At 42.0% G+C, this 23,490-nt stretch overlaps 1 protein-coding gene across 6 annotated transcripts in view; it reads right to left on the bottom strand.

Annotated features, from left to right (window-relative positions):
* The window catches only part of LEF1 (lymphoid enhancer binding factor 1), a 138,402-nt gene that overhangs the window by 26,270 nt on the left and 88,642 nt on the right, over positions 1 to 23,490 (bottom strand). For 3 of the 6 annotated variants that reach the window (XM_084855825.1, XM_084855827.1, XM_084855824.1), the window contains exons 6-9: positions 14,407 to 14,497; positions 10,489 to 10,572; positions 8,165 to 8,287; positions 5,944 to 6,106 (exon numbers count right to left, since the gene is read on the bottom strand). In XM_084855825.1, coding sequence (XP_084711951.1) covers positions 5,944 to 6,106; positions 8,165 to 8,287; positions 10,489 to 10,572; positions 14,407 to 14,497 — 461 coding nt within the window. The remainder of the gene's footprint in view (positions 1 to 5,943; positions 6,107 to 8,164; positions 8,288 to 10,488; positions 10,573 to 14,406; positions 14,498 to 23,490) is intronic. The other 3 variants (XM_084855830.1, XM_084855829.1, XM_084855828.1) reach the window with 1 other exon arrangement.

Below are 23,490 nucleotides of genomic sequence, written 5' to 3' on the forward strand. Positions count from 1 at the left end.
GCATCTAAGTATTATCACCGGAACAGAATATTTTGTATAATTTCCTGTGATTATTCAACATAGGGGTGTTGCCTAAAATGTTAGCACCACCTGGATTTTGTTGTTTTTAACTGTTCACTGTTAGTTTTCTGGCGGGCAACTGTAAATGTGCACAAATTTAATGCATAGCATGTAATTGGTTAGGGTTTTTTTTATTTGTTTTTAAACCTTTAGGAGTGATAGTATCTCTAGCCCAAGAACTTTGAAAACATGTAGCATATCTAACACTGGTTTCTATAATATTGTACAAACAGTGTGCAAACATTCAAGAAATTTCTTCGAAAAGTTGAGAGCCGGAATAGCTCAATAGCTTCTTTTGAGGAAGCAGCATTTCAACTCCTTAAAACAAAACAACTCACCCTCTTAATTTGTATAATAAAGTTACTTTGAAGAGAGGCCTCACCAGAGCTTGGACAGATTCCCACAGTACTATTTCCCCCCTTGCTACATACAAGGTAATTTTGGTTGTGCACCATCTGCCACTTTGTTCAAAGTCTGGCTTTCAGCAGACCATTGCAAAAGCTAGAAAAGTGACATTTGATGTAGCATGCCAACAGCCAAATCCTCTGTGTGTTGGCAGATGGACACAGCCAGCTGACCTCAGGCTAAAGTGCCTGTGTACAAACACAGGCAAGACTTTTCCTGCAATTACCATGTACTCAGAAGGCAATGTGAGTAAACAGACCAGTCATCAACCCATAATCTGATCTACATAGAACTGGCTTGAGTGAGAAGTCCAACATGCTTCACGCTTCCCTGGACTGTGTGTTTAGCAAGTTTGAGTTTTAATGCTAGTTAACATTTGGTGGCTGGAAAAACTGTAACACAATATGCATATGGTGGGGCAAACCAAACAAACTGTGAATCCACCCTATATCGCTAGCTGAAATGTTAGGATAACCATTCTCTATTCACTTCTGTGAAACACAGTTAATTGTAGAGAAAGTTAGTTTACAACTCTTGCGACAAAGGGCAGGTACCTTCGCTATGTGCAAAACTGTATAGAAGTGCGGTGTTAAAGTAAGTGTGTGCGTGTGCGTGTGTGTGAGAGAGAGAGAGAGAGAGAGAATGAATATAAAATGAGCTCACTACAGGTCCCACAGCTATGAAATGAGCCCTCAGAGGGCCTCTTGGCTTAGCAACTGAAACTGACAGACGAATACCTCAGTAAACCGAATGTTTGCTCAGCCGTCAATCATGCCATAGGGTAAGGACCATAGCTTTGGGGAAGAACCATAGCTCAGTGGTAGAGCACCTGCTTTTCATGCAGAAGGTCCCAGGCTCAATCCCTGTCTTCTCCAGATAGGGCTGGGAACACTCCTGCCTGAAACCATGGAAAGCCACTACCAGTCGGTATCACCAGTTCTGGGCTAGATGGACCAATGGTTGGATTCAGAATAAGGCAGCTTCCTATGTTCCTACGTGCTTCATCCCCTTTGTTAAGGCAAGCGATCCATCTTGTTTTATTTTTAAAAGCACCACACCTACATTGGTACGTTCGTTCTTTTTTCTTCTTCTTCTTCTTTCATTTTTATAAGTTAGGGCTCTAAATAGAAATGTTTTATTGCTGCTGTTTGCTGTTATGGTAAGGCTAAAAAGGAAATTCTTTCTTAAGAAGCACAACACTGTTCTGAGTTTGAGAAATGTTTTGGTGACACATGGGGCAGTAGTCTTTCAGGACAGTGAACAGCCAGCTTGTGCATCAAGAGTTCAGAACAGTTTTCACCTCCAGAGCACGACCCTGAAGACCAATAACAAAACTGAATTGGATGGTGCTTCCAAAAGACACTGCGCTAAAAAGGTTCTCTCTGCCTTCACCAGGAGGTTTACTGAGTGTCAGGCAATGATCCAGAAAGGTATGCATACACCGGAGTGTTGTGTAGATGTTTCCTTCACAGAAAACTCCCCCACAGAATCTTCAAACTTTAAATTCCCATGTCCAAAAAAGAAGCTTGTGGATTTGTTTCATAACACATATGGCTGACAAATCATTCACACCCTGATTTAAAAATCTCTCGTACCACATAAATTAAAGAAACACAATTTGGGTAAAGAGGGATTTAATAGTTCTGCAGGGGAAGCTTCCAAGGAAGAAAAATTGGGGTGTATGAATAATACACCTTTCTGGATCCTGGCCAGAGTGTCTACCCAAAAGGCCCCATTCCTGCCTAATTGCTATCCTTTGCAAGTCAGTATTAAACACAGACCAATACTCTATTTTGTGAAGGGTGCAGGAGTTACCTTGGGAGACAAGAGGTAATTTAAGTAATGGAGAAAGCTATCAAAATATAGACAGGGGCTTAAGTTAATTCAATGTTTGTGAAAATCAGAGTAAGAATTTCCAGTCCTATGTCACATTTAGACAGCATAATAATCAAATACAGAGAGCATGCTTTGATGGAACCAAGCAATAAACTTTATAGTATTCTTTGCAAATAGATCCCTAATCACTCTGACGCCAAGCCCCATTTTAAAAGCCAAGGGTTTAGGTAGTTGGCAAGCACAGCTCAAGCTAAAGAAATATCAGAAGAGAATGAAAACCCAGACTTAAATGAAGGTCTCAACTTGTAAATGCATAGAAGGATTAGTCATATTGCTAATATTTTAAGGCAGATAGTCTGCTATGAAAACCTGAAGAAAAAAGGAAATGTACAGTAATATGTCGCCGAAGAATTGATGCTTTCAAACTATGGTGCTGGAGAAGACTCTTACGACTCCCCTGGACTGCAAGGAGGTCAAATCAGTCAATCCTAAAGGAAATCAACCCTGACTGCTCATTGGAAGGACAGATACTGAAGCTGAAGCTCAAATATTCTGGCCACCTAATGTGAAGAGAAAACTCCCTGGAAAAGACCCTGATGCTGGGGAAGATTGAAGGCAAAAGGAGAAGGGGACGGCAGAGGATGAGATGACTAGATAGCATCACCGATGCAATGAATATGAACTTGAGCACACTTCGGGAGAGAGTGGAGGACAGGAAGGCCTGGCCTGGTCCATGGGGTCACGAAGAGTCGGACACGACTTAACGACTGAACAACAACAACAGTAGTACGTACTTTTAACATGAGTAGACGCTAGTTAAATTTGTTTCCTACTACACAGAGCAGAACAGTAACTATGAGAGAGATGGTTACATAAAACTGTCCTGGCGAATCAGTGCACCATCAAAAATACAGTTGCACTCTCTCTGGCCAAATACAGTTCCAGGGCAACCAACTCCCTTGAAAACAGCTTCCTAATTTGTGGTAGAACTGCATATATGGTTGTCTGCTCCAACACCTACATTACATTACAGTCTGAATAAGCAGGACCCTGGATGCAGAACACGTGAAAGCTATCTCTTTAAGGCCAAACTAAATGTTCTCCTAATCACTCACAGTGGGACTATGGGTGATTTTTTTCCATACTCTCCTGCAAGCACACGCTGCCCCCATTTGAATTGGGACCATGGCACTTGGAAGAGGACTGAAGTCCGCCCCTCACTTTTTGGGGTACAATTCCACACTCCCCACCACCCATATGGGGGTTAAAAAAAAGAAAAGTCTCCACTGGAATCAATGGAGGTTTTTTTTCTTTTTTTAAACCCCCCAGAGGGGAGGTGGAGGTGGAATTTCAGGATGAAAATCAGTGGGAGGGGGAACTTAAACCCTCCTCTCTTGATGGTCTCAATCTGAATCGGGGCCATGTGTGCTTGCAGAAGAGTAGGGGAAACAATCATGCATAGCTCCACTATGCTTCATTTGGACGAAGTGTAGTTTGGCCCTACGTTTGCTCCATATCCTGAGGCTGGAGGCTGTACCAGATAATTCAGTTTTATTCTACATGAATTAATTTAAGGGTAGGCACCCTTTTTGGGTCTGTGGGCACATTCAGCAATTGCAGAAACTGTCCTGGACACTACCACAAAGTGGGTTCTATAGGGGACATGGCTAGTCACAAAGGACGAGTAGGAAAGGAAAGGTTCCTCCTGTGCAAACACCATGTCATTGCTGACTCCTAGAGGGACGCCTGCTTAGGCTGGTGTTTTCATGGCAGACTATAGCGGGGTGGTTTGCCACTGCCTTCCCCAGTCGTGACTACCTTTCCCCCAGCAAGCTGGGTACTCATTTTACCAGCCTTGGAAGGATGGAGGGCTGAGTCGACCTGAGCCGGCTACCCGAGACCCGGCTTCCGCTGGGATCGAACTCAGGTCATGGGGAGTATTCGGCTGCAATACTGCCACCTCCCACTCTGCACCACACGAGGCTCAAAGGACAAGTAACCTGCCCCCAAATACTAAGTATATAGCAGGGGTGGGTGTGTTCTGAGCCACAACATACAAAATACCTCCTTTGAACTACAGTTTTCAACACCAATAGAAATCTATTGCATAGAAGGCAAACTCTTTTTCTCTCCCCCTTCCTATCCTCCTGATTCTGGATCCCCACCCATATTCTGTCTCTCTCTCTGTCTGTCTGCCTGTCTATCTGTCTCTCTCTCTCACACACACACACACACACACACACACCCTCCATACACACACGCAAGCACCTACTGGAACTGTGGAATTCACTACCACAAGACGTAGTGATGGCCATCAATTTGGATGGCTTTAAAAGGGGGTTAGACGAATTTGTGGAGAAGAAAGCTATCAATGGCTACTAGTCCTGATAGCTCTATGCTACCTCCAGCATCAGAGGCACGATGCCTATGTACATCAGATGCTAGGGAACATGTCTTGCTTGTGGGTTTTCCATGAGCAGCTAGTTGGCCACTGTGTGAACAGAATGCTTGACTAGATGAACCCTTGGTCTGATCCAGCATGGCTATGTTCTTAATGTATCCATCATGCACACATGCCCCTCCCTTTTCCTCCCTGCCAGCACACAAAAAATCACCCTTTATCAGGATCGTTTCAAAACCTGCCCCCCACCCTAAACCCTTTCTCACTCTCTCTCATCACACACACGCAGCCCCAGACATACAAGCATGCAACCCTCTCCCAGCCCCCACTGGCTTCCTGCTTGCTTCTCTGATCCCCAACTAGCTTACCGCTGCTCTCCCTAGCCCACCCACCTGCTCTCTTGGTGGCTGGGTGTGCTGCAGAGGAAAGCATCATCCTGCACCCATCTGCCATCTTCATTTCCTAAGAATGTTTCTGAGCCCCGGGTGTGGCCCAGAGGCATTCATGGGAAATGAAGATGGCAGCGGCTGGAGGCCTTCACTTTGCTTTGAAGCGATCTCAACTGCCCAAAAGAAAACTCATTAATTTTTAAAATTTAAGTGGGAGGTGTAGGGCACTTCAATGGGTACCATGAAAGGTGTCCGGGGGCACACTGCTGCCTGTGGACACCACGTTGCCTATCCATGTTAGATATGTTCCCTCTTCCAACATAAAATTCCTGCATGACCATTTGTAAATATTTTTTATTCCAAAGCATGAACAGAAACAGAAAGTCTTAAGATACAGTTAACACATCTGCATGAGTATATGAAGCTGCCTTATACTATGGATCCATCTAACCCAGTGTTGACTCCATCGAATGAAAGCTGTTCTCTAGGATCTCAGTCAGTGGCCCTTCACAGTCCTCCTAGCCGAGACTCTTTAAAAGATATTTATTTATTTGTGGCATTTATATACTGCTGAATATAACAGAATCTCTCCACGGTTCTCTCTCTCAGTGGGGAATTAAACCTGAGATCTTATGCAAGTAAAACATATGCTTTACCAAAGAGTTATGGGCCCATGCTTTATGGCATAGAAAGACTACTTGATTTTTTTTAATGTTGTGTCACATCATTTCCACTAGCTAATAACAGCATAGTCAATGTGTGAACCAATACACTATGGGTGGTGGATGGGTTGTATAACTTATGCTCAATACAGAACACGCATATACACAAAAACACACTGTTCTGCCATACCCTTCTGCCAAGGATCTGGTTGATTGCGGCACTTTCTTTCAGAGTACACTCTGCTACAACATTCGCTCTCATCTCTTTCATGTATAACATGAAAGCGTTCAGAGGTTTCTTAATGTGAGGTCTTTTGGGCTCTTGTTCTTTCCTCTGTTCATGCTGAGGCTTCCTAAAGGTAGCAGGAGGAAAGAAAACACAGAAAAAGAGCAACTGTTACCATGTTCAGCTTTAGGTGTGATGGGAGGTACTTTATACCTCCATTTCAGATAGTCAACAAGCTTTTTTCCCCATTTCTGAGTAGAATTGTTTGATTGGTTATTACAATTTTAGGACATGACGGGAAAAAAAGCAATCACACTGTGTCTTCTAGAATGGGTGGACAACTTGTGGCTGTCCAGATGTTTTGGCCTACAGCTCCAATCAGCCCTAGCCAGCACCAATGGTGAGGGATCATGGGAGCTGTAGGCCAAAACATCAGGAGGGCTACAAGTTGCTCACACATTCTAGGAGGTTGTTAACTGGCAAGTCTCCCGCTCTGCACTCTTTGCCAGAGAACGTTGGGGGCACTTCCAATATTACTTGTTTTCATTCTCAACTCATTTCCAAGATTATTGGTATGTCTGTGCCTGATTTCTGTAAACACAGAGCAGCAAAAATATCTGGAAGATTACAATTTCAACCAAAGGAGCAAGTGACTTGTGGACACACTGGGGCTGTTCACATGACATGCCAGCCCACTGTGGGTTATTTAATCCATGGTGAGGCTGCAGCACATGCAGGGCACGTGCAGCCACCATTCTGAATATGCAACCCCCACTAGGGGGTTGTCATGTCATGCGAATCCAGTAAGCATGGGCTATGCGAGGGTTAAACAACTCTCACATAACCCGTGGCCTGTTTTAGGGTTATGCGAGGGTTATCTAACCCTTGCATAAGCCATGCTCACTGGGTTCACATGACATGACAACCCCCAAGAAGGGGTTGGAACCCATGGGCGCCATGGCGTATCATCCAAACCTGGTCAACACCATAAATTTGATGCTAGGAACAGCACTCAGTAAGGGTGTTGAAAAATTGAATTTCCTGTAATGTCAGAACTTCAAAATACCTGATAATTTTCTGGCACCCTTAAATAAGATGACGGATTCTGCTCATTTATGGATGCATCTACTAGACCTGTGCCCATTTGCTCATATGTGGCAAATATGATTTAGGGGGGACAATAAACTCTTTGGGCTGGATCCAGACTTAGTCAAACTTAGAGTGGGAGCTCAGTTAGTCCATTACTAACTTAAGTTCTGTTGATTTCAATGGGCCTACTTTAAGTATAATTAAGTCTGGATCCAATCCATCTATTTTGGAAAGAAGCAATATCCAGAGCTCATATATCTGTTCTACAAAATAGGCATATGTATTACCCTTTTAACATTTCATTCTCATAGTGCTTAAGGACAGGATTCAATACCCTAAAGGCACAGTTGGTGTCTTGAAAGTAAATAACATACCAGTCTCAGGAACTGTGTCACTGAAAAGGTCCTAGGAATTGATGACTTTATCTGTTCTTGGCCCATGTCATTTTTGTATGTTTTTATGCATAATTCTGTTCCATTTCTTCAAAAGCCCTCCTTAAGTGTGTAGATACATATTAAAATACATAGTTTAAATATGTACTTTAATGTGCATTTTCTCTCAAAATGCATATTTACATGCATATTTTGATATCTTTAAACTGCACATCTTTATTGGTAATATTCATCACAAGTACCGCTTAGGATTTGGGGGTGGGTCCTACAAGTCTCACTTATATTGACAAGGGAAAAAAATGTATCTAAGTTTCTCTGCCTAAAACTATTGCTGAGCCCAAAACTATGTAAGAGGATGGTCATTATATACTGCTTGTTAGACAGATCTGCTAGAATCTCTTTATGCAAGCCATAGTCCATTTCACACATAGGCCACTGCTAGCCTGAATCATGTTAAAATCACAGTATTACATGTTCTCATGAACTAGTTACTGAACTAGTTATCTCTGTTTCAGCTATTTCCCCCTTCAGATTTGAGACACTTAGAAATATCAAATACCATAGTCCTATTGAGACACAAATCTAACACCTTCCTGCAAGAATATGCAAAAGAGTGTCCCACGATCATTTTTGCCTTGCTTACTCAAATTTTCAGGCATTGCAGATTAAGGATTAATTCACAAAGAGAAGAAAGACTAACTCACACATGCATTAAGTCACTATCTGTGTGTGGGTGCTCTTGTTTGACTTGAGGTGTTACAATCGCTGGGTGAGGGATTCCAGTTGTGTGGGGTCCTGGAGGACCAGGAATCATATGATGTGAAAACCTAAAAAAAGGAAAGAGGGCAATTTCATAATAGCAACTTGAATACAGGATAGGATGACTATATGAATCAAGACAAGGCTTAGGAAGTGATTTATTCATACTGAGCTCGCAATAAGGACACCATGATACACCAAATGTGTGAAACAATTATTCGGCTAAGACCTATGTGATATAAATAGAGTTCTTATTCTCCTGTAATGTGGGAGGAAATCTTATTTTTCAGAATCCTCAACAGGAAAGGGACATTTAATGTGGCCAACAATTTAAAAGGCATAACACCTTTAACCAAAATAAAACTGTTTCCACACAAGTATAAAAGATATTATCCACCACCAGCCAACAAGAAGTAGGAATTATCACATGCAGAAAATTAAAAGGTTGAAGAGCAGTTTCCATAGGTTGATACTGACTTGAGAACCTATTGCACAAGGATCTAAGTCCCAGGCAACCATTTCACTTTCTTATAAGGAAAATTCTGGTCAATATTAAATAGCTTTGTACAGCTTCAAAGGACTCACCACCACCACCACCACAGCTAGTCAGCTAAAATTCTTAACAAAAGGTAACTTTCCTATCATTATAAAAAAGACATTAAAAAAACTATCTTCATAACCAGGTAAAAGTATTAGCCTGTTACACATCCCAGCCTATGTTTCATCAATATGACGATCATATGTTGAGCTTTAAGTCCCCCAAGGACCACATGGCAGGGGGAGGAGTCAGGTCATTAAGACACATTACCATGTGTGTTAATTGATTTGCCCTGGGCACACATCCAAGTCACTGTACCTCTGTTGGGAATACAGTACTTGCAGTACAGATGAGTTGCATAAAATATTTAAAGTATAAGGGAACAATATTGGAGTTTGTTTGTTTGTTTGTTTGCTGAAAGCATTTATATCTTGCCCTATATCATTAAGATCTCAGGGCAGCGTACAGATAAAATCAATTTAAACAGTATAGAATTTGCTCCACCCTGCAGTCCCCCACCCCTAACCCTGCTCCGGAGGATCCCCTAATCTCCTGGAGCAGGTTAGTGGGGCTGCAGGTGGAAGGGGAAATTCAGTCCGCCAGTAGCATCTGCTTTGCTGACATAAGGACACCACTGGATACAACCATAAGCTTTCCTAATGTTCTTACCCTGTCTACCTGCTTTAAATATCCTCATAACTTCATCTGTTGCAAAATCCATCAAGAAATTCACACAGAAACTAGTGCTAGCTGGTAAAAAGCACACTAGAATAGTTTTCATAGTGGTTCGCACAACTGGGAATTTTTGACAGATTGTATCACTAATGGGGGAATAAAAACAGTAATTAAATGAAAGAAGCAGACGTAAAAAGAGATGTGATGGAACACACACCAAGTCTTACAATGCCTGTGTAAATTGTTTTTGGCTGAGTGTTTTTGTATTTTGAATCTGTAAAATATGGAGACGTTCACTGCAACCTTTGGGTACAGCAAGCACAGCGCAGAGATCCCGTATTTCCATAGCGCAGAGACGTTACATAGAGTGACGCAAAAGTGTGCCCCTGCCAAATCCCACTTAGTGCTGCTTGCTTGCACTAACAACAGCTCCCCATTCACACACCACCATTGCAGATATAACCATGTGTACACAGCTTCTTTTGCCTTTATTTTAAAGCAGACTTGGGCTTGGAAATTTCCTTGCAGTGTTGCAATTGACATTTAAAGAGTAAAGTACTGGAGGGGCTGGAGTGGGGGCGGGAGGGAGAGAGAACAAAATTACTCCAATGATCAGTGACTATTTTGTATTTAGTCATTATATTCATATGATACAAAATAGCAAAAATGCTGTTTGAATTACTATCAGGTGTATTTATGTCTTTTATTACATTTATATCCCACCTTTCTTCAATTAGAACTTCAAGCAGCATGCATGTTTCCTAAGAAATCTCCTATTCAGGTACTGACCAAACCCAAATCTACTAAGCTTCAGCAAGGTTGCTTTATTATTTGTCTTTAGACCATAGCCTTGGCTATAAACTAAAGGTAAATAGCATGTGATGAAGGCAAGCTGTATATACACAGTAATATATATATATATATGCATGTTAGCTTGCTGGGGGCAGGGGGAAAGCAAGCGGAGGCATACACCAGGATGCAATCAGAAGAGCAAATTGCCCCTCTAATCTCAGTGGTTCCTCCTCAGCCAGTCAGTCATTCCGCACCTACACCTACCTTGACATGGAAGTGTCGACTGAAAGTGAGGATGGGTAGGGTTGCCTGAATCCACTTGAGATGGGATATACAGGCTGACCTTGCCTGAGGTCACAGAAAAAAGGAACCCATCAATAATACTGTAATAGAAGTGAACCTGCCTTTTACCAAACACCAATGAAACAAGAAGCTAGGAAGTAATGAAAGTAAATGGCATTCTGACTTGGGAGTTCTGCCAATTCCTTTCCTGCATTTAAGAGAAAAATCACTGCCATGGATTTCTGGAAGATTTATTTGAACTGGATAATCTAGAATTTTCTGTGAAGTAGATTAGAATAAACTGGAATTTACTTATTGATAATGGGACATTTAACAGCCATTTGCTCACCCAGGAAATTCTGGGGACTATAGCTCTTTGTAAAGGAGTGTTTACTAATACAAAATTCTCAGCAAACTACAGTTTCCATGAGGGAAGTCAGGATTGTCAGTGGTACAAAACTGACATAAGGTTATAATTTAGTAGGCCCAAATTTCCACTAAAACCAATGGATGTTTGTCACTCTGTCTGCTAATGCATCAAAAATTAACAGTGTCTTAGTAGGGTACCGATTTATTTATTTTTTTGCCCTTGAAAATGATTGATAACTTCAACATCTCCTGGAGAACATGAACTTATCAATAAGGCCACACTGCAGGGGACAGACTTTAGCAATTGTTTCCTCAAACCACTATCTGGGAGGAATTATTCCTTTCCTTGCCCCCTAGCCTGACAGATCAGCTACTGAAACGTCCCCCCTACACACACACTTTGCTCCACTGATGCTAACATTTCTTGTAGGAATACTGGGACCGGGCAGATCAAATCTATTGTGATCAGTATTTTCTCCAGGATTTTGAGGCCCTGAAGCATAGCATAATAAGCGTCCCACCCCACCCCTCACCAAATCTGGCAGGAACAGGACATGCAAACTGAGAATTCTCTTAGGCTGAATCTAATCTTTTTTGGATACTCTGGTGCAGAGTAGAAATGGAAATACTGTGCGGGCACTGGGCCTCCTGCTGGGCTTAGAGCCATGGCAAAAGCCCAAACTTGCCACCCTCTGGAGCCAACCCTGGCTGCCATTGCTGTTTGCATTCTGGTCCCCCCGTCTTTGTCCTCCTTCAGCAACACTGTGACGAAAGTTTCCAGATTAGCACTGAGATATTAACGAGGGAGAAGCAGCAATTTGTTCAAGCATACAAATACCTAGTTCACACATAACAGTGGCGAGTTATGGATTAATTAACCCACAATTTGCTGGGTGGTGTGCCCAGCGCATGCCACGTCACTTTGCATAATCAACCTCTGATTGACCCAATCGGAGGCTATTTCTTGATGTGTGAACGCAGACACTATGGGTTAACTGTGAGTTAAACAACCCACAATTAGCCTAAGAACCAAGTGTAGATTAACTGTGGCTTTCTTAACACATGAATAACCCATAGTGTCCAGGTTCACATGTCATGAAACAATCTCCGATCGGGCTGATCGGAGGTTGATTCTGAAAAGCAGAAGCACGCATCAGGCATATGACCCACATTTTGCTGCCATTACATGCAAATGGGGCCATTGGGTCATGGTGTATTCAGATTCCTGAAATTGATTGGTTTGGGTGCACCAGCAGCATCCACACTCCTGGCAGCTTGGATGGTTATTTGAGCTTCATAACCATCTGTTTTGGGCTGGCCCTTTTCTCTCTTTTCAGGCAAAACGTCTTGTTGCCAGCATCACTTTTCCATGGCCTACTGAGGCAAACTCCTCCGAATTTAGTTTGAAAAGACAGGGACAGTTATCATTTTGTGTTTGTCTCCAAAAAAAGGTGGTACAGTTTAAGGAAAGCTAACCATTTATTTGTATTTAAAGATGAGTGTATACATACAATTTGAATGCAAACATAAATCTTGAAAGAGAGCACACAAAAAATAAACCCTCTTCGGTTTGAAGTTCCAGTCTTCTTCAGAATGCCATACCCTACAAATTGATTTCTTCAAGTACTTTGAACTTTTTCTGCTTAGTTTGCATTGTCTTTTCCTCCAGCTTGCATTGATGCAACTTCTGAGCAGATTTAACACACTTACGTAGAAAAGTTCAGAGAGAATAATTGATCTACCCTTGAAAGACTACGCTCAATTCTATTCAAGCAGAGCTATTGATTGACAGATTTAATGTTTTAAGGAATTGGCATTTCCAAAGCTGCTGGCCCTTTATTATGTTCACCATGACAGTCTTCACACTTAAACAGAGCTCTGTGCAAGTGCACAGGGAGGCCTATGGCACAAAGGGCGGAAAAGTAGAAATCCAAGTATCAACCCTGGACCGTATTTTAGCTACAGTAAGCAGAGCACAAGAGCAACGTATATTACACATCATTTGTACTGTCAGCATATTCCTGATTTGATTTTCTTCTTTGTAAAAATATATGCATTGAAAAAGAATTTGAAAGAAATGCCAACACTTAAAATCTGGTATCAAAACCATGGGAAATCCTTCTGTAGCAGAAAAGCACCAGCAGTATAAAAGAGAATGGGCATCAGATACTCTGCTCTTAAAAATCCTAATTACAAAGACATTTTAGAAATTTGCAATAATTTTTGACATGTGCTATAAGAGGCAATTTTGCTTTTTTTCCCCCCCTAAACATCCATATAAGCTAACTCAAAGGTTGGGGCCCAATCCAACAAAGAATAAAGAGTCTACAGCTGTGGAATTTTCTTGTTTGATGTGTTATGTCAGCTCTGCCAAAAGGACAATATGGTCCCTCCCAGCATGACAAATTGAAAAGAGGTGCGGTGCTGCCCACTGGCATCAACCCTTTACTTAAGGCTCGAAGAACATGACGTTTTGGTTCACTGCCCTGCAAATGGCACTCATGCTTTTGCTCATGTCTGAATCTCTCTCTTGCTGGATGACAGTGCAATTGATTACATGACTGGAAGAGGCTTTACTGAAGGTAAATTCACAGAACCGCTCTGCCAACAGCTCTTTTTCATCTGTGACCTCACCATGAACATGGTGAATGAGTTATATCTGAAGGCTGATATGCTATCATGAGTCTTCCTGAAGTGGACTACTGCTACCATGGAATGATTGTGTTAACTCTCTGTTTAAGATGACCCATCTGCCACATGGACAGTGCAATGACTAACAGGTGAGTAAATGAACTGTGATTTAGTGGTAAGAAGCCACTCTGCACATGCTCAATGGCACTCATATACTTTATGTGTTCCAGCCCTGAACTCTGCAAATATTCAGGGCAAAGGCCTGGTCAAATAAGCCATCTTAAATCTAAAATAACATATATTCCAGACATTGGGGGAATACAAGCTATACAATTTGGGATTTATACAATATATTGCTTATGGGAATACCACTTCTTTTTACCCCAAATATTCCTCTGCGAAGCCATTGGCAACTACATTTCAAAGTGTATTACAATCAATTGCTATTATGTTACTTATTTGTTTATTTATTTATTTATTGCATTTATACCCCGCCTTTCTCCCTCTCGCAAGGAACTCAAGGCGGCTTACATTATCCTCCTCCTCACCGTTGTATCCTCACAACAACAACCCTGTGAGGTAGGTTGGGCTGAGAGTCTGTGACTGGCCCAAAGTCACCCAGTGAGCTTCCATGGCCAAGTGGGGACTAGAACCCAGATCTCCCAGCTCCCAGTCCGTCACTCTCACCACTACACTACACTGGCTCTCATTTCTCATCTCTCATTACACTACACTGGCTCTCATCCGCATTTATGGAAATGCCCACATTTTTAAAAAAATATAAACACACAGGAGACACAGTTCTCAAGGCAAGAAAGGATGCAGTTGTTGTTTTTTAAAGAAGCACACAACTATGCAAGCACTCACAAACATGGTTCAGAAGCAGCAGGAGGGTCTTACCAGCCCAGAGGTGGCGTTATCTGCCCAACATTGCCAGGAGACAAGGGATAGAAGGTGGGGATATCAGGACCTGGAGGATGCCTGGACATGCCTGTTAAGGAGCATAGAATGCAAGTTGTCATTCTAGCCAGCACAACATAAAATACTATGATAAAAAGGGAATATAGCCAACTTATCCATAAATTAAGATAAGAATAAAAATGAGCCTGCCATATATTTACCACTTTTATAAAAAATATTCCATGACAGATTATTTCATCCAGCCTAGGCTGTGAATACTGAAATCATTTTTGTTCTAAGAGTCACCTCCCCTATCTTATAGGAATAAAATAATTAGGGGTGGGATGCATGAGCTCTCGCTTAAACCATGGGCTCACAGATGGTGGAAGAAAGATGAAACTGGTTTGATTTCTGCCAAAACAGTTTATTAGCTGCTAAAGTTAGGGTATGATCTAGCTGGAAAAGTGCTTGTTATAAACATTTTGTGAAACAGGGTTCAACCTGAGAGGAAAGTCCAGATGCAAAGGGCTGAATCAAGACTAAGTGAGTTGGAATGGGACCGAAATTACTTAAATCAATGGAACTTGTCATGACTATCTTTCCCCACTGATCACAATGCAACCTAAGTTTAATATACACAGAACGGATAAAACTTTATGTCTTCCTGTGGTAGAGATGGGGATACTGAAAGCATACACACCACAGGGATCTAAACCACATCTTGGTCATGTTCCTAGATGCTATCATTTGAAATCAATGACATGACATGCCAGATTAGCCATTTCTGTAAGCATTGCTGGTGCCAGTATCCCGCTAATTTGAGTGGTGGCCCAAGGCCCACAGATGTCTGTAAGAGACCTGCAGATCCAAGCCCCAGGTCTTGTGCAATCAGCTTCAATAAAGCCTGAAAAGTCATTGTTTCACTATCTAGACACCAGCTCTTAGAATACTTTGAACCTTATATTTCATGTTCCAGGGGGATAGCTCTGTTAGTCTGTTGCAACAAAAAGTTTTATGGCACCTTAAAGGCTAACAACTTTCTTGTGGCATAAACTTCATGAACATGAGCTCACTTGGTTACCTCAGATGCATGGTCACCTCAGTGGATAAGTATATATACCCCAAGTACAAAGAGAAGGAGGGGTGTATGACTGTGTGTCTAAAACAAAGCCAAAAGGTCAAGCACTATAAGAGATAGCAGTAAATGCATCACAGTACTATGCAGAACAAAAATGAATTCAAGATCTAATCAGAATGGGTACAACCCGCTCCTAACTAGCAGCCCTTGGTAATGAATAGGCATAGCAAGATCAATAGCATAAATACACACCTAAGAGGGGCAACTGCTTGTTGCAGTGACCTAGCCACTCCCAGGTTTTGTCAAGATCAAATTCCAGAAACTTCTTAATTCCAAATTCAATGGCTTCACATTCAAGTCTCCCTTTGAAACTTGCCTTGGACTACAATGGCCTTATGGTCTCCTAGAATGTCCTAGAAAATTGAACTGCTCCCCCACTGGCATCGGAGTGTTACAACTTCTAATGTTTGATTTGGTTCCATTTATTCTCTTGCACTAGGAACAGTCTTATTTGTCCTATGGCAATGATAGAAGGGCATTACTGAAGAAAGATACCATGTTAGAAGATGGTTAGATGAATGACCCCATAAGGTTAAGGCTGATGCAGTTTGGTCCCATGACAGCATTGCCCAAGTAGATATGGTAACAGAGATGGAACCAAGATTTGTATCTCCATTAGATGGCCCACTGGTGCTGGTGAGAAGCTAATTCTAACCAGGGTGCTATCTGAAAGGAAGGACTGGCCTTCCGCACAAGTACTGTGAGGGGGGATGATCATCTTCCAAGGTGGGCTGTAGATCCTTGATGATGCACTGAGAAGTACCATCTGAAAGCTGTAAATGATAGTAAGCAACATTGTTACCCTTCTGCTGGGCCTGTCCCATAGTAGGGGGCTAATGGGTACCTGTCTGGCTGTGTCAATCTGTTTCCCCCTCTCCTGCTTGCCCAAGTGAGTGCTGCAATTTTAAGAATTCTTGATGTAAATCCAGGAGGTAGTAATCTCTCACCAAAGGAATGGCAAAAACGCAGTTACTCGGTAAGATTTGGCTGTAGAGAATGGATTGTGTAGCATGCTCTGAACTGTAGCTGGAAGTAATAGTAGGTATGTGTAATAGTCAGTTGGTTTATGGAGGTATTTATGCCCGATGCATAATTGTAGTGTGATTGTAGTGTACAGAAAGTGGACCTATTTCATAGAGTGCTCCAGATTCAGAACAGTGGAAATCACTAAAGGGCTGACTTGATTTCTCAAGGGCTTATTTTCTGGTGAGTTCAAATGAAGAAGATGCCACCAATATATCCTGGAGAGAGAAATGTTACTAGGAGATGGGAGCAAAAAAGAGATATGCCAGCCTACCCCAACCTGGTGCCCTCCAGATATTTTGGACTACAGCTCCCCCATCCCTGACCTTTGGCTATGCTGGCTGGGGCTGATGAAGGTTGTAGTCCAAACACTGACAAGAGAACAAGTTGGGGAAGGCTGGAGTAAGCCATTAACTATATTGGCATATTAAATGGGTATCCATACCCAGATGATTGATCTGAAACTGTTGTGAAAAAAAGGACAAAGGCTGAAAACATCAACCCAGTGCACAGCAGCTGTGAAAAAGGCAAATTCCATGTTGGGGATCTTTAAGAAAGGGATCAAAAATAAAATGGCCTTTGGAGTGCCTGAAATCGGTGTAATGATGTTTTTTTAAAGTAAAAGGACTTCCTTTTAACTTAAAAAAACAACAACATTGCATTGGTCTCAGGCACTCCATAGGCCATTTCCTTGGCTATGTGTGCTTTGACATCCTCCCAAAATCTTTCAGGAAGCATTGACAGCCCAGGAGGCTGCAGAGCACAGCACAAGGTTCACTTTAAGCAAGAAAAGCACACGCACATATCTCTGGCCACCTTGTAAGATTACTAAGCCTTAAGGTAGGCATGAAACCCCTGCACCCACTGACTTTTCCCAAAATCTCCTCTTTCTTCAATTTTCAAGGGTGATTTCTTTTGCCCCTCTCCACAGCAAATGACAGGGGGGGAAAACTCAGCCAAAATTATCAGCACAGTACTAATATAACTTATACATGTGTGGTTGCCAGAACTGTGCTTTCATGGAAGCTTCCTTGCAATGTTCTGCAGATAACTAAGACTGGTGGCATAGGGCCCAAGAATCGACTCCATGTAGCCAGACACCTATACTGTCAGAATGCCAATGTTTGAAGCAATGGCATGTCCACATTTATCTGGTTTGTGAATTCAGGGTACCAACTAGAAGAGGATCCTGGGGTGTCTCTGTGTAGATTTGTTCCTGAACTTCTATAGGAAGTTTTTACAACAAGTTGTGCAGTTCCTCAGCAAGGTCAAGTGATACTGACCTGTAGAATGTGGCGTTGGGAGAGTTGCATCTCAGCTTTCCATATATAAAGCAACTTATTTGTGATAACCAAAGCACCCCTTTGTCATCCTTTTTTACCATAACACCACCATTGTTTCTGAGGTTGCAGGTGCCAGTACATTTTGTATGGTTGACATTACAAGGCAAGCAGTGTGACATTCTGACAGTCTCAACCTGAACATGAAAATAGCCTATGTAACAGTCCAGTTTGTACTGAAAAGATCAGGAGCGGTCCATGTATACACTCTTTCTCCAGTGCTGGGAAGATGATTGTTGTGTATCAATACAGTTATGTGGCTGAAGTATTTCTTGAGTTAAGCATGGCAGAAATAAGTCCCCAGGTCACCATGGAACAGTATCACATATGTGGATGTCATGAGGCAGAAGGAGAATTCCCAGGCCAAAACAGACTCTTCTGCCTGGTTCAGCATGCTACTAGATAGGTTAACAATATTGCTGGGTAAGCAATATTTTTGTCCTCCTTTTCTGTAGAGAAGCAAAGTGGTTTTCTCCTTTTTCTGTAGAAAAGCAAAGTGCATGATGTAGATGGATTGCATCGTTTTGGGAAAGTCTTGATAAGTGCAAAGTTGTGTAGAAGACAGTCTTTATGTAAGACTCTGGTTTTGAGAGTTCATTCTAAATCCTCACTTGTTAGCTATACAGGATGCTTATCAGATTAGAGAGTCAGTATCCATTTGTGTTCTGCATGGCACTGTGACGCACCATAGCCTCCTTTGCATTGCTTGACCTTTTGGCGCATTATATATTCATATTCAGTTTCCTTCTCTCTGTACTAGGATATATATATGTATACCTACCGACTTAGATGACTGCTTCATCTATCTGATGCTGAAGCAGGCCGTGGCCCAGAATAGCTTATGCCACAAGACTCATGGTTTTTACATTTCTTGGTTGATTTTCACTCTGGTTTAAAAACAAAAAGAGGTAGACAGTTACACAGACCGTAAGCGATAAACTGATAGTATTTGGGGAAGCTTATCTAATTTCCCCCTTAAAGATCAATTGAAAAAAGTATCTAGAAATTTCTCAGAAATGAAATATGTGAGGAGGGGCCGGGAGAAGAGGAAAACAGCAGTTCCAAATAGGCAGCAGACCAGATTTATTAGATTAGGTAAATTGCTGCTTGTACATTTTCTGTGGTTCCCTTGCGATTCACAGATTTTGGAAACTTGCTACCACAGAGGATCAGTGGTTAATTAAGAATCATTTTCAGGCCTACAGTGGTCACACTTGATATGATTCATTTGGCTTCTGAATGTCAATTCGGCTCTAGCTAAGCTCCTCATCAAGTTGACTCTTGTGGGCACCAAGGTCAATCTTTTGTACTCGTTAGTATTTTTGTAGTTGGGTAAGGAGGTCTCACTGGAAATGATCCATCAACTCACACTCCCAAGAACATAAAAATGCTACTCACTCTAAAAGCCACCTCAAGGATTAAAGCTAATCCTAGTCCCAGATGAGCCCTATGGTTTTCACGCTCTACCTAAATCTCATACCCCAAGGAGGCACACAGAATTATGGTCACAGAGACTGTTAAGCCCTTGATTTATGTAGTGCATTAGAGAAGAAGTGAAGCAAGAATCACAGGTTTCACTTTAAATGTAAAGTCCTCTATTCCAAATGAGAAGAGGTTCAAGTGACCTCTTCAAGTGACAAGTCATTTTGGAAGATAAACTACATTACAAAATTCCACAAGAAACTGCAGTATGACAAGAACAGGCTTTCAGCTAGCTAACTGCCTGTTTGCCCCCAAGTAGCAAGCAGCTTGTTGTCCCTTCCTATTTCTTGCAGCTTCTTTTTAAAGATCTGGACTTTACCTCCCATCCCCTCAGCTGGACAAGTAAGAATGTACCTTGGGTGTGGGGAATGAATCTTGAATAAAGAAGGAATATCCACATTAATTAACCTACTTCTGTTCCTCTTTTAGAGAAGCAAAGCAATATCCCATCATTTTCATGGATTATAGACTGTGTTATAAAACAATAGTAATGCTGTTATCCTGTCATTTATGATGCCATAAGAAGGCATCAATATCCCTTCAAAGCTATACCTATTTACAGGGCAATATTAAATGTTGTTGTTCAGTCGTTCAGTCGTGTCCGACTCTTCGTGACCCCATGGACCATAGCACGCCAGGCCTTCCTGTCCTGCGCTCTCTCCTGGAGCATGCTCAAGTCCATATTCATTGCATCAGCGATGCTATCTAGCCATCTCATCCTCTGCCGTCCCCTTCTCCTTTTGCCTTCAGTCTTTCCCAGCATCAGGGTCTTTTCCAGAGAGTTTTCTCTTCGCATTAGGTGGCCACAATATTTGAGCTTCAGCTTCAGTATCTGTCCTTCCAATGAGCAGTTGGGGTTGATTTCCTTTAGGATGGACTGATTTGACCTCCTTGCAGTCCAGGGGACTCGTAAGAGTCTTCTCCAGCACCACAGTTCGAAAGCATCAATTCTTTGGCGCTCAGCCTTCCTTATAGTCCAGCTCTCACAGCCATACGTTGCTGCTGGGAAAACCATAGCTTTGATTAGACGGACCTTTGTTGGCAAGGTGATGTCTCTGCTTCTTACTATGCTGTCTAGGTTTGCCATAGCTTTCCTCCCAAGGAGCAAGCGTCTTTTAATTTCATGGCTACAGTCACTGTCTGCGGTGATCTTGGAGCCCAAGAAAATAAAATCTGTCACTGCTTCCATTTCTTCCCCTTCTATATGCCAGAAAGTGAAGGGGCCAGATGCCATGATCTGAGTTTTTTCAATGTTGAGTTTCAAACCAGCTTTTGCACTCTCCTCTTCCACCCTCAACAAGAGGCTCTTTAGATCCTCTTCGCTTTCTGCCATTAGGGTGGTATCATCTGCGTATCTGAGGTTGTTGATAATTCTCCCAGCAATCTTAATTCCGACCTGTGATTCATCCAACCCGGCGTTTCTCCGTCCATATAAGTTAAATAACCAAGGCAACAATATACAGCCTTGTCGTACTCCTTTCCCAATTTTGAACCAATCGGTTGTTCCATGTCCGGTTCTTACTGTTGCTTCTTGACCCTCGTACAGGTTTCCCAGGAGACAGGTAAGGTGGTCTGGTACTCCCATCTCTTTCAGAATTTGCTACAGTTTGTTGTGATCCACACAATCAAAGGCTTTAGCGTAATCAATGAAGCAGAAATAGATGTTTTTCTGGAATTCTTCAATTTAAGCCAACATTTTGCAAGAAGCAGCTCATGATCTGAGCCGCAGTCAGCTCCAGATCTTGTTTTTACTGACTGTATAGAGCTTCTCCATCTTTGGCTGCAAAGGACATAATCCAACTGATTTCGATATTGACTATCTGATGATGTCCATGTGTAGAGTCGCCTCTTGTGCTGTTGGAAAAGAGTGTTTGCTACGATCAGCGTGTTCTCTTAGCAAAACTCTATTAGCCTTTGTCCTGCTTCATTTTGTACACCAAGGCCATGCTTGCCCATTATCCCGGTGATTTCTTGACTTCCTACTTTAGCATTCCAATCCCCTATGATGAAGAGGACATCTTTTTTTGGTGTTAGTTCTAGAAGGTGTTGTAGGTCTTCATAGAAACAATCAACCTCAACTTCTTTGGCCTCAGTGGTTGGGGCATAGACTTGAATTACTGTGATGTTGAATGGTTTGCCTTGGATTCATACTGAGATCATTCTATCGTTTTTGAGATTGTACCCCAGTACTGCTTTTCCCAACCTTTTGTTGACTATGAGTGCTACTCCATTTCATCTAAGGGATTCTTGCCCACAATAGTAGATATGATGGTCACCTGAATTAAATTCGCCCATGCCTGTCCATTTTAGTTCGCTGATTCCCAAGATGTCGATGTTCAATCTTGCCATCTCATGTTTGACCACCTCCAGCTTACCTTGATTCATTGATCTGACATTCCAGGTTCCTAAACAATATTGTTCTTTACAGCATCGGACTTTCTTTTCACCACCAGACACATCCACAGCTGAGTGTCCTTTCGGCTTTGGCCCAGCCGCTTCACTCTTTCTGGTGCTACTTGGAAATACCCTCTGCTCTTCCCCAGTAGTATATTGGACACCTTCCGATCTGAGGAGCTCATCTTCCGGCGTCATCTCTTTTAGCCTTGTGATACGTTCCATGGGGTTTTCTTGGCAGGAATACTGGAGTGGGTTGCCATTTCCTTCTCCAGTGGACCACATTTTGTCAGAACTCTCTGCCATGCCCTGTCCGTCTTGGGTGGCCCTGCATGGCATAACTTATGGCTTCACTGAGTTACGCAAGCCCCTTCGCCACAACAAGGCAGCGATCCATGAAGGGGAATATTAAATGTTACTGCCATTATATATCCACAACAAAAGGACAAGTACAAACTCAATTTATCAACCTTCTGCCTAACATCTAGGGATTCAAAAGATCCTTAAAATGGTGATAACTCAAACTGCATAAAAGGAACTCTGAATCATTAGGCGCTAATGTAGCATGCCATTGTTTGTGTCTTCAGCCTCTGGTCCTTGATTTTTTTAAAAATAAAAAGCCAGCATGGGAAAAGAACTGGATCAGGATCATGCTATGGCTATTTGCAATGGGATCTTTCCTCCCATTGCAAATAGCCAGCATGGGACCCCCAATTTGGGTAGAAACTGAAACAGGGGGAAAAACATTCTCCATGCTATGGTCCTGATCTGGTTTAGCCCCACCACCAGCTATTAATTTTTTTTAAGATCAAGCATCAAGCATATCAGGGCTAAAGACATGTTACATCTAGTTTGGCCCCACATTACAGAGATTGCAGAATCTTAGATTTTAGTAACGAGTTCTGTATCCGGTGTATAATGCACAGTATATGTGGCCAGAGACACAGGAAGCATGTTCCTTGTTTTGTCCCAGGAAACTGCATGCCAGGTTACCAAGCAGTGTGCAGAAACACACAAAAAAGTCACATGAGAAGTTCTTGGCAACCTCTGCGAAATAGAGGAACCAGAGCAGAAAGCATGTTTCTTAAGCCTTATTGGACTGAGATTAGCAGTTAGAGTACGGCAGAGGATAGATGGGCCTGCTTTTTTGTACAGCACCTTGGTATCCATAAGGATGAAGGGTAGTTTAAAAATATTTTAATCAATCAACAAAAATGAAATTAAAAGGTGACTGGGAAAACATGTTCTAAAATGGGAAATAGTAGGTATGGAATAAGAAATCCATGAGAAAACATACAGTTTTAGAAAGCTCATCTCCGTAGGCAATCATAAAACAGCCAATCAATTGTCTGTATAAGTCATTCTAGATTCAGATGTTGGTTAGAAATATTCAGTCGATATACTGTCTTATACCTATGTCCCATACAAATACATTTTAAGATGCTCAATGATCAAAATGCCAGTCATTTTCAGCACTCTAATTTCCTGTTTCACCCCACACATTTTTAGTTTTTTTTCCCAGAAATTGCACTAGCAACAATATAGCACGATCCACCAAGCCTCAGTCACATCCACCTTCACCATGTATTTTACTAGACCTTAATGGCACATCTCATGAGGTACTGCATGTGCTGCATGGTCAGCCCCAGTGTATTTCTTGCACCAGAGCACCTCAGGGTAGCAACAGTTACAACCTAGTAATACAGA

The sequence above is a fragment of the Heloderma suspectum genome, chromosome 5 (genome assembly GCF_057233095.1).
Source record: "Heloderma suspectum isolate Gila_16-S chromosome 5, 16-S_ref, whole genome shotgun sequence".
In the NCBI taxonomy this organism is placed as follows: Eukaryota; Metazoa; Chordata; class Lepidosauria; order Squamata; family Helodermatidae; genus Heloderma; species Heloderma suspectum.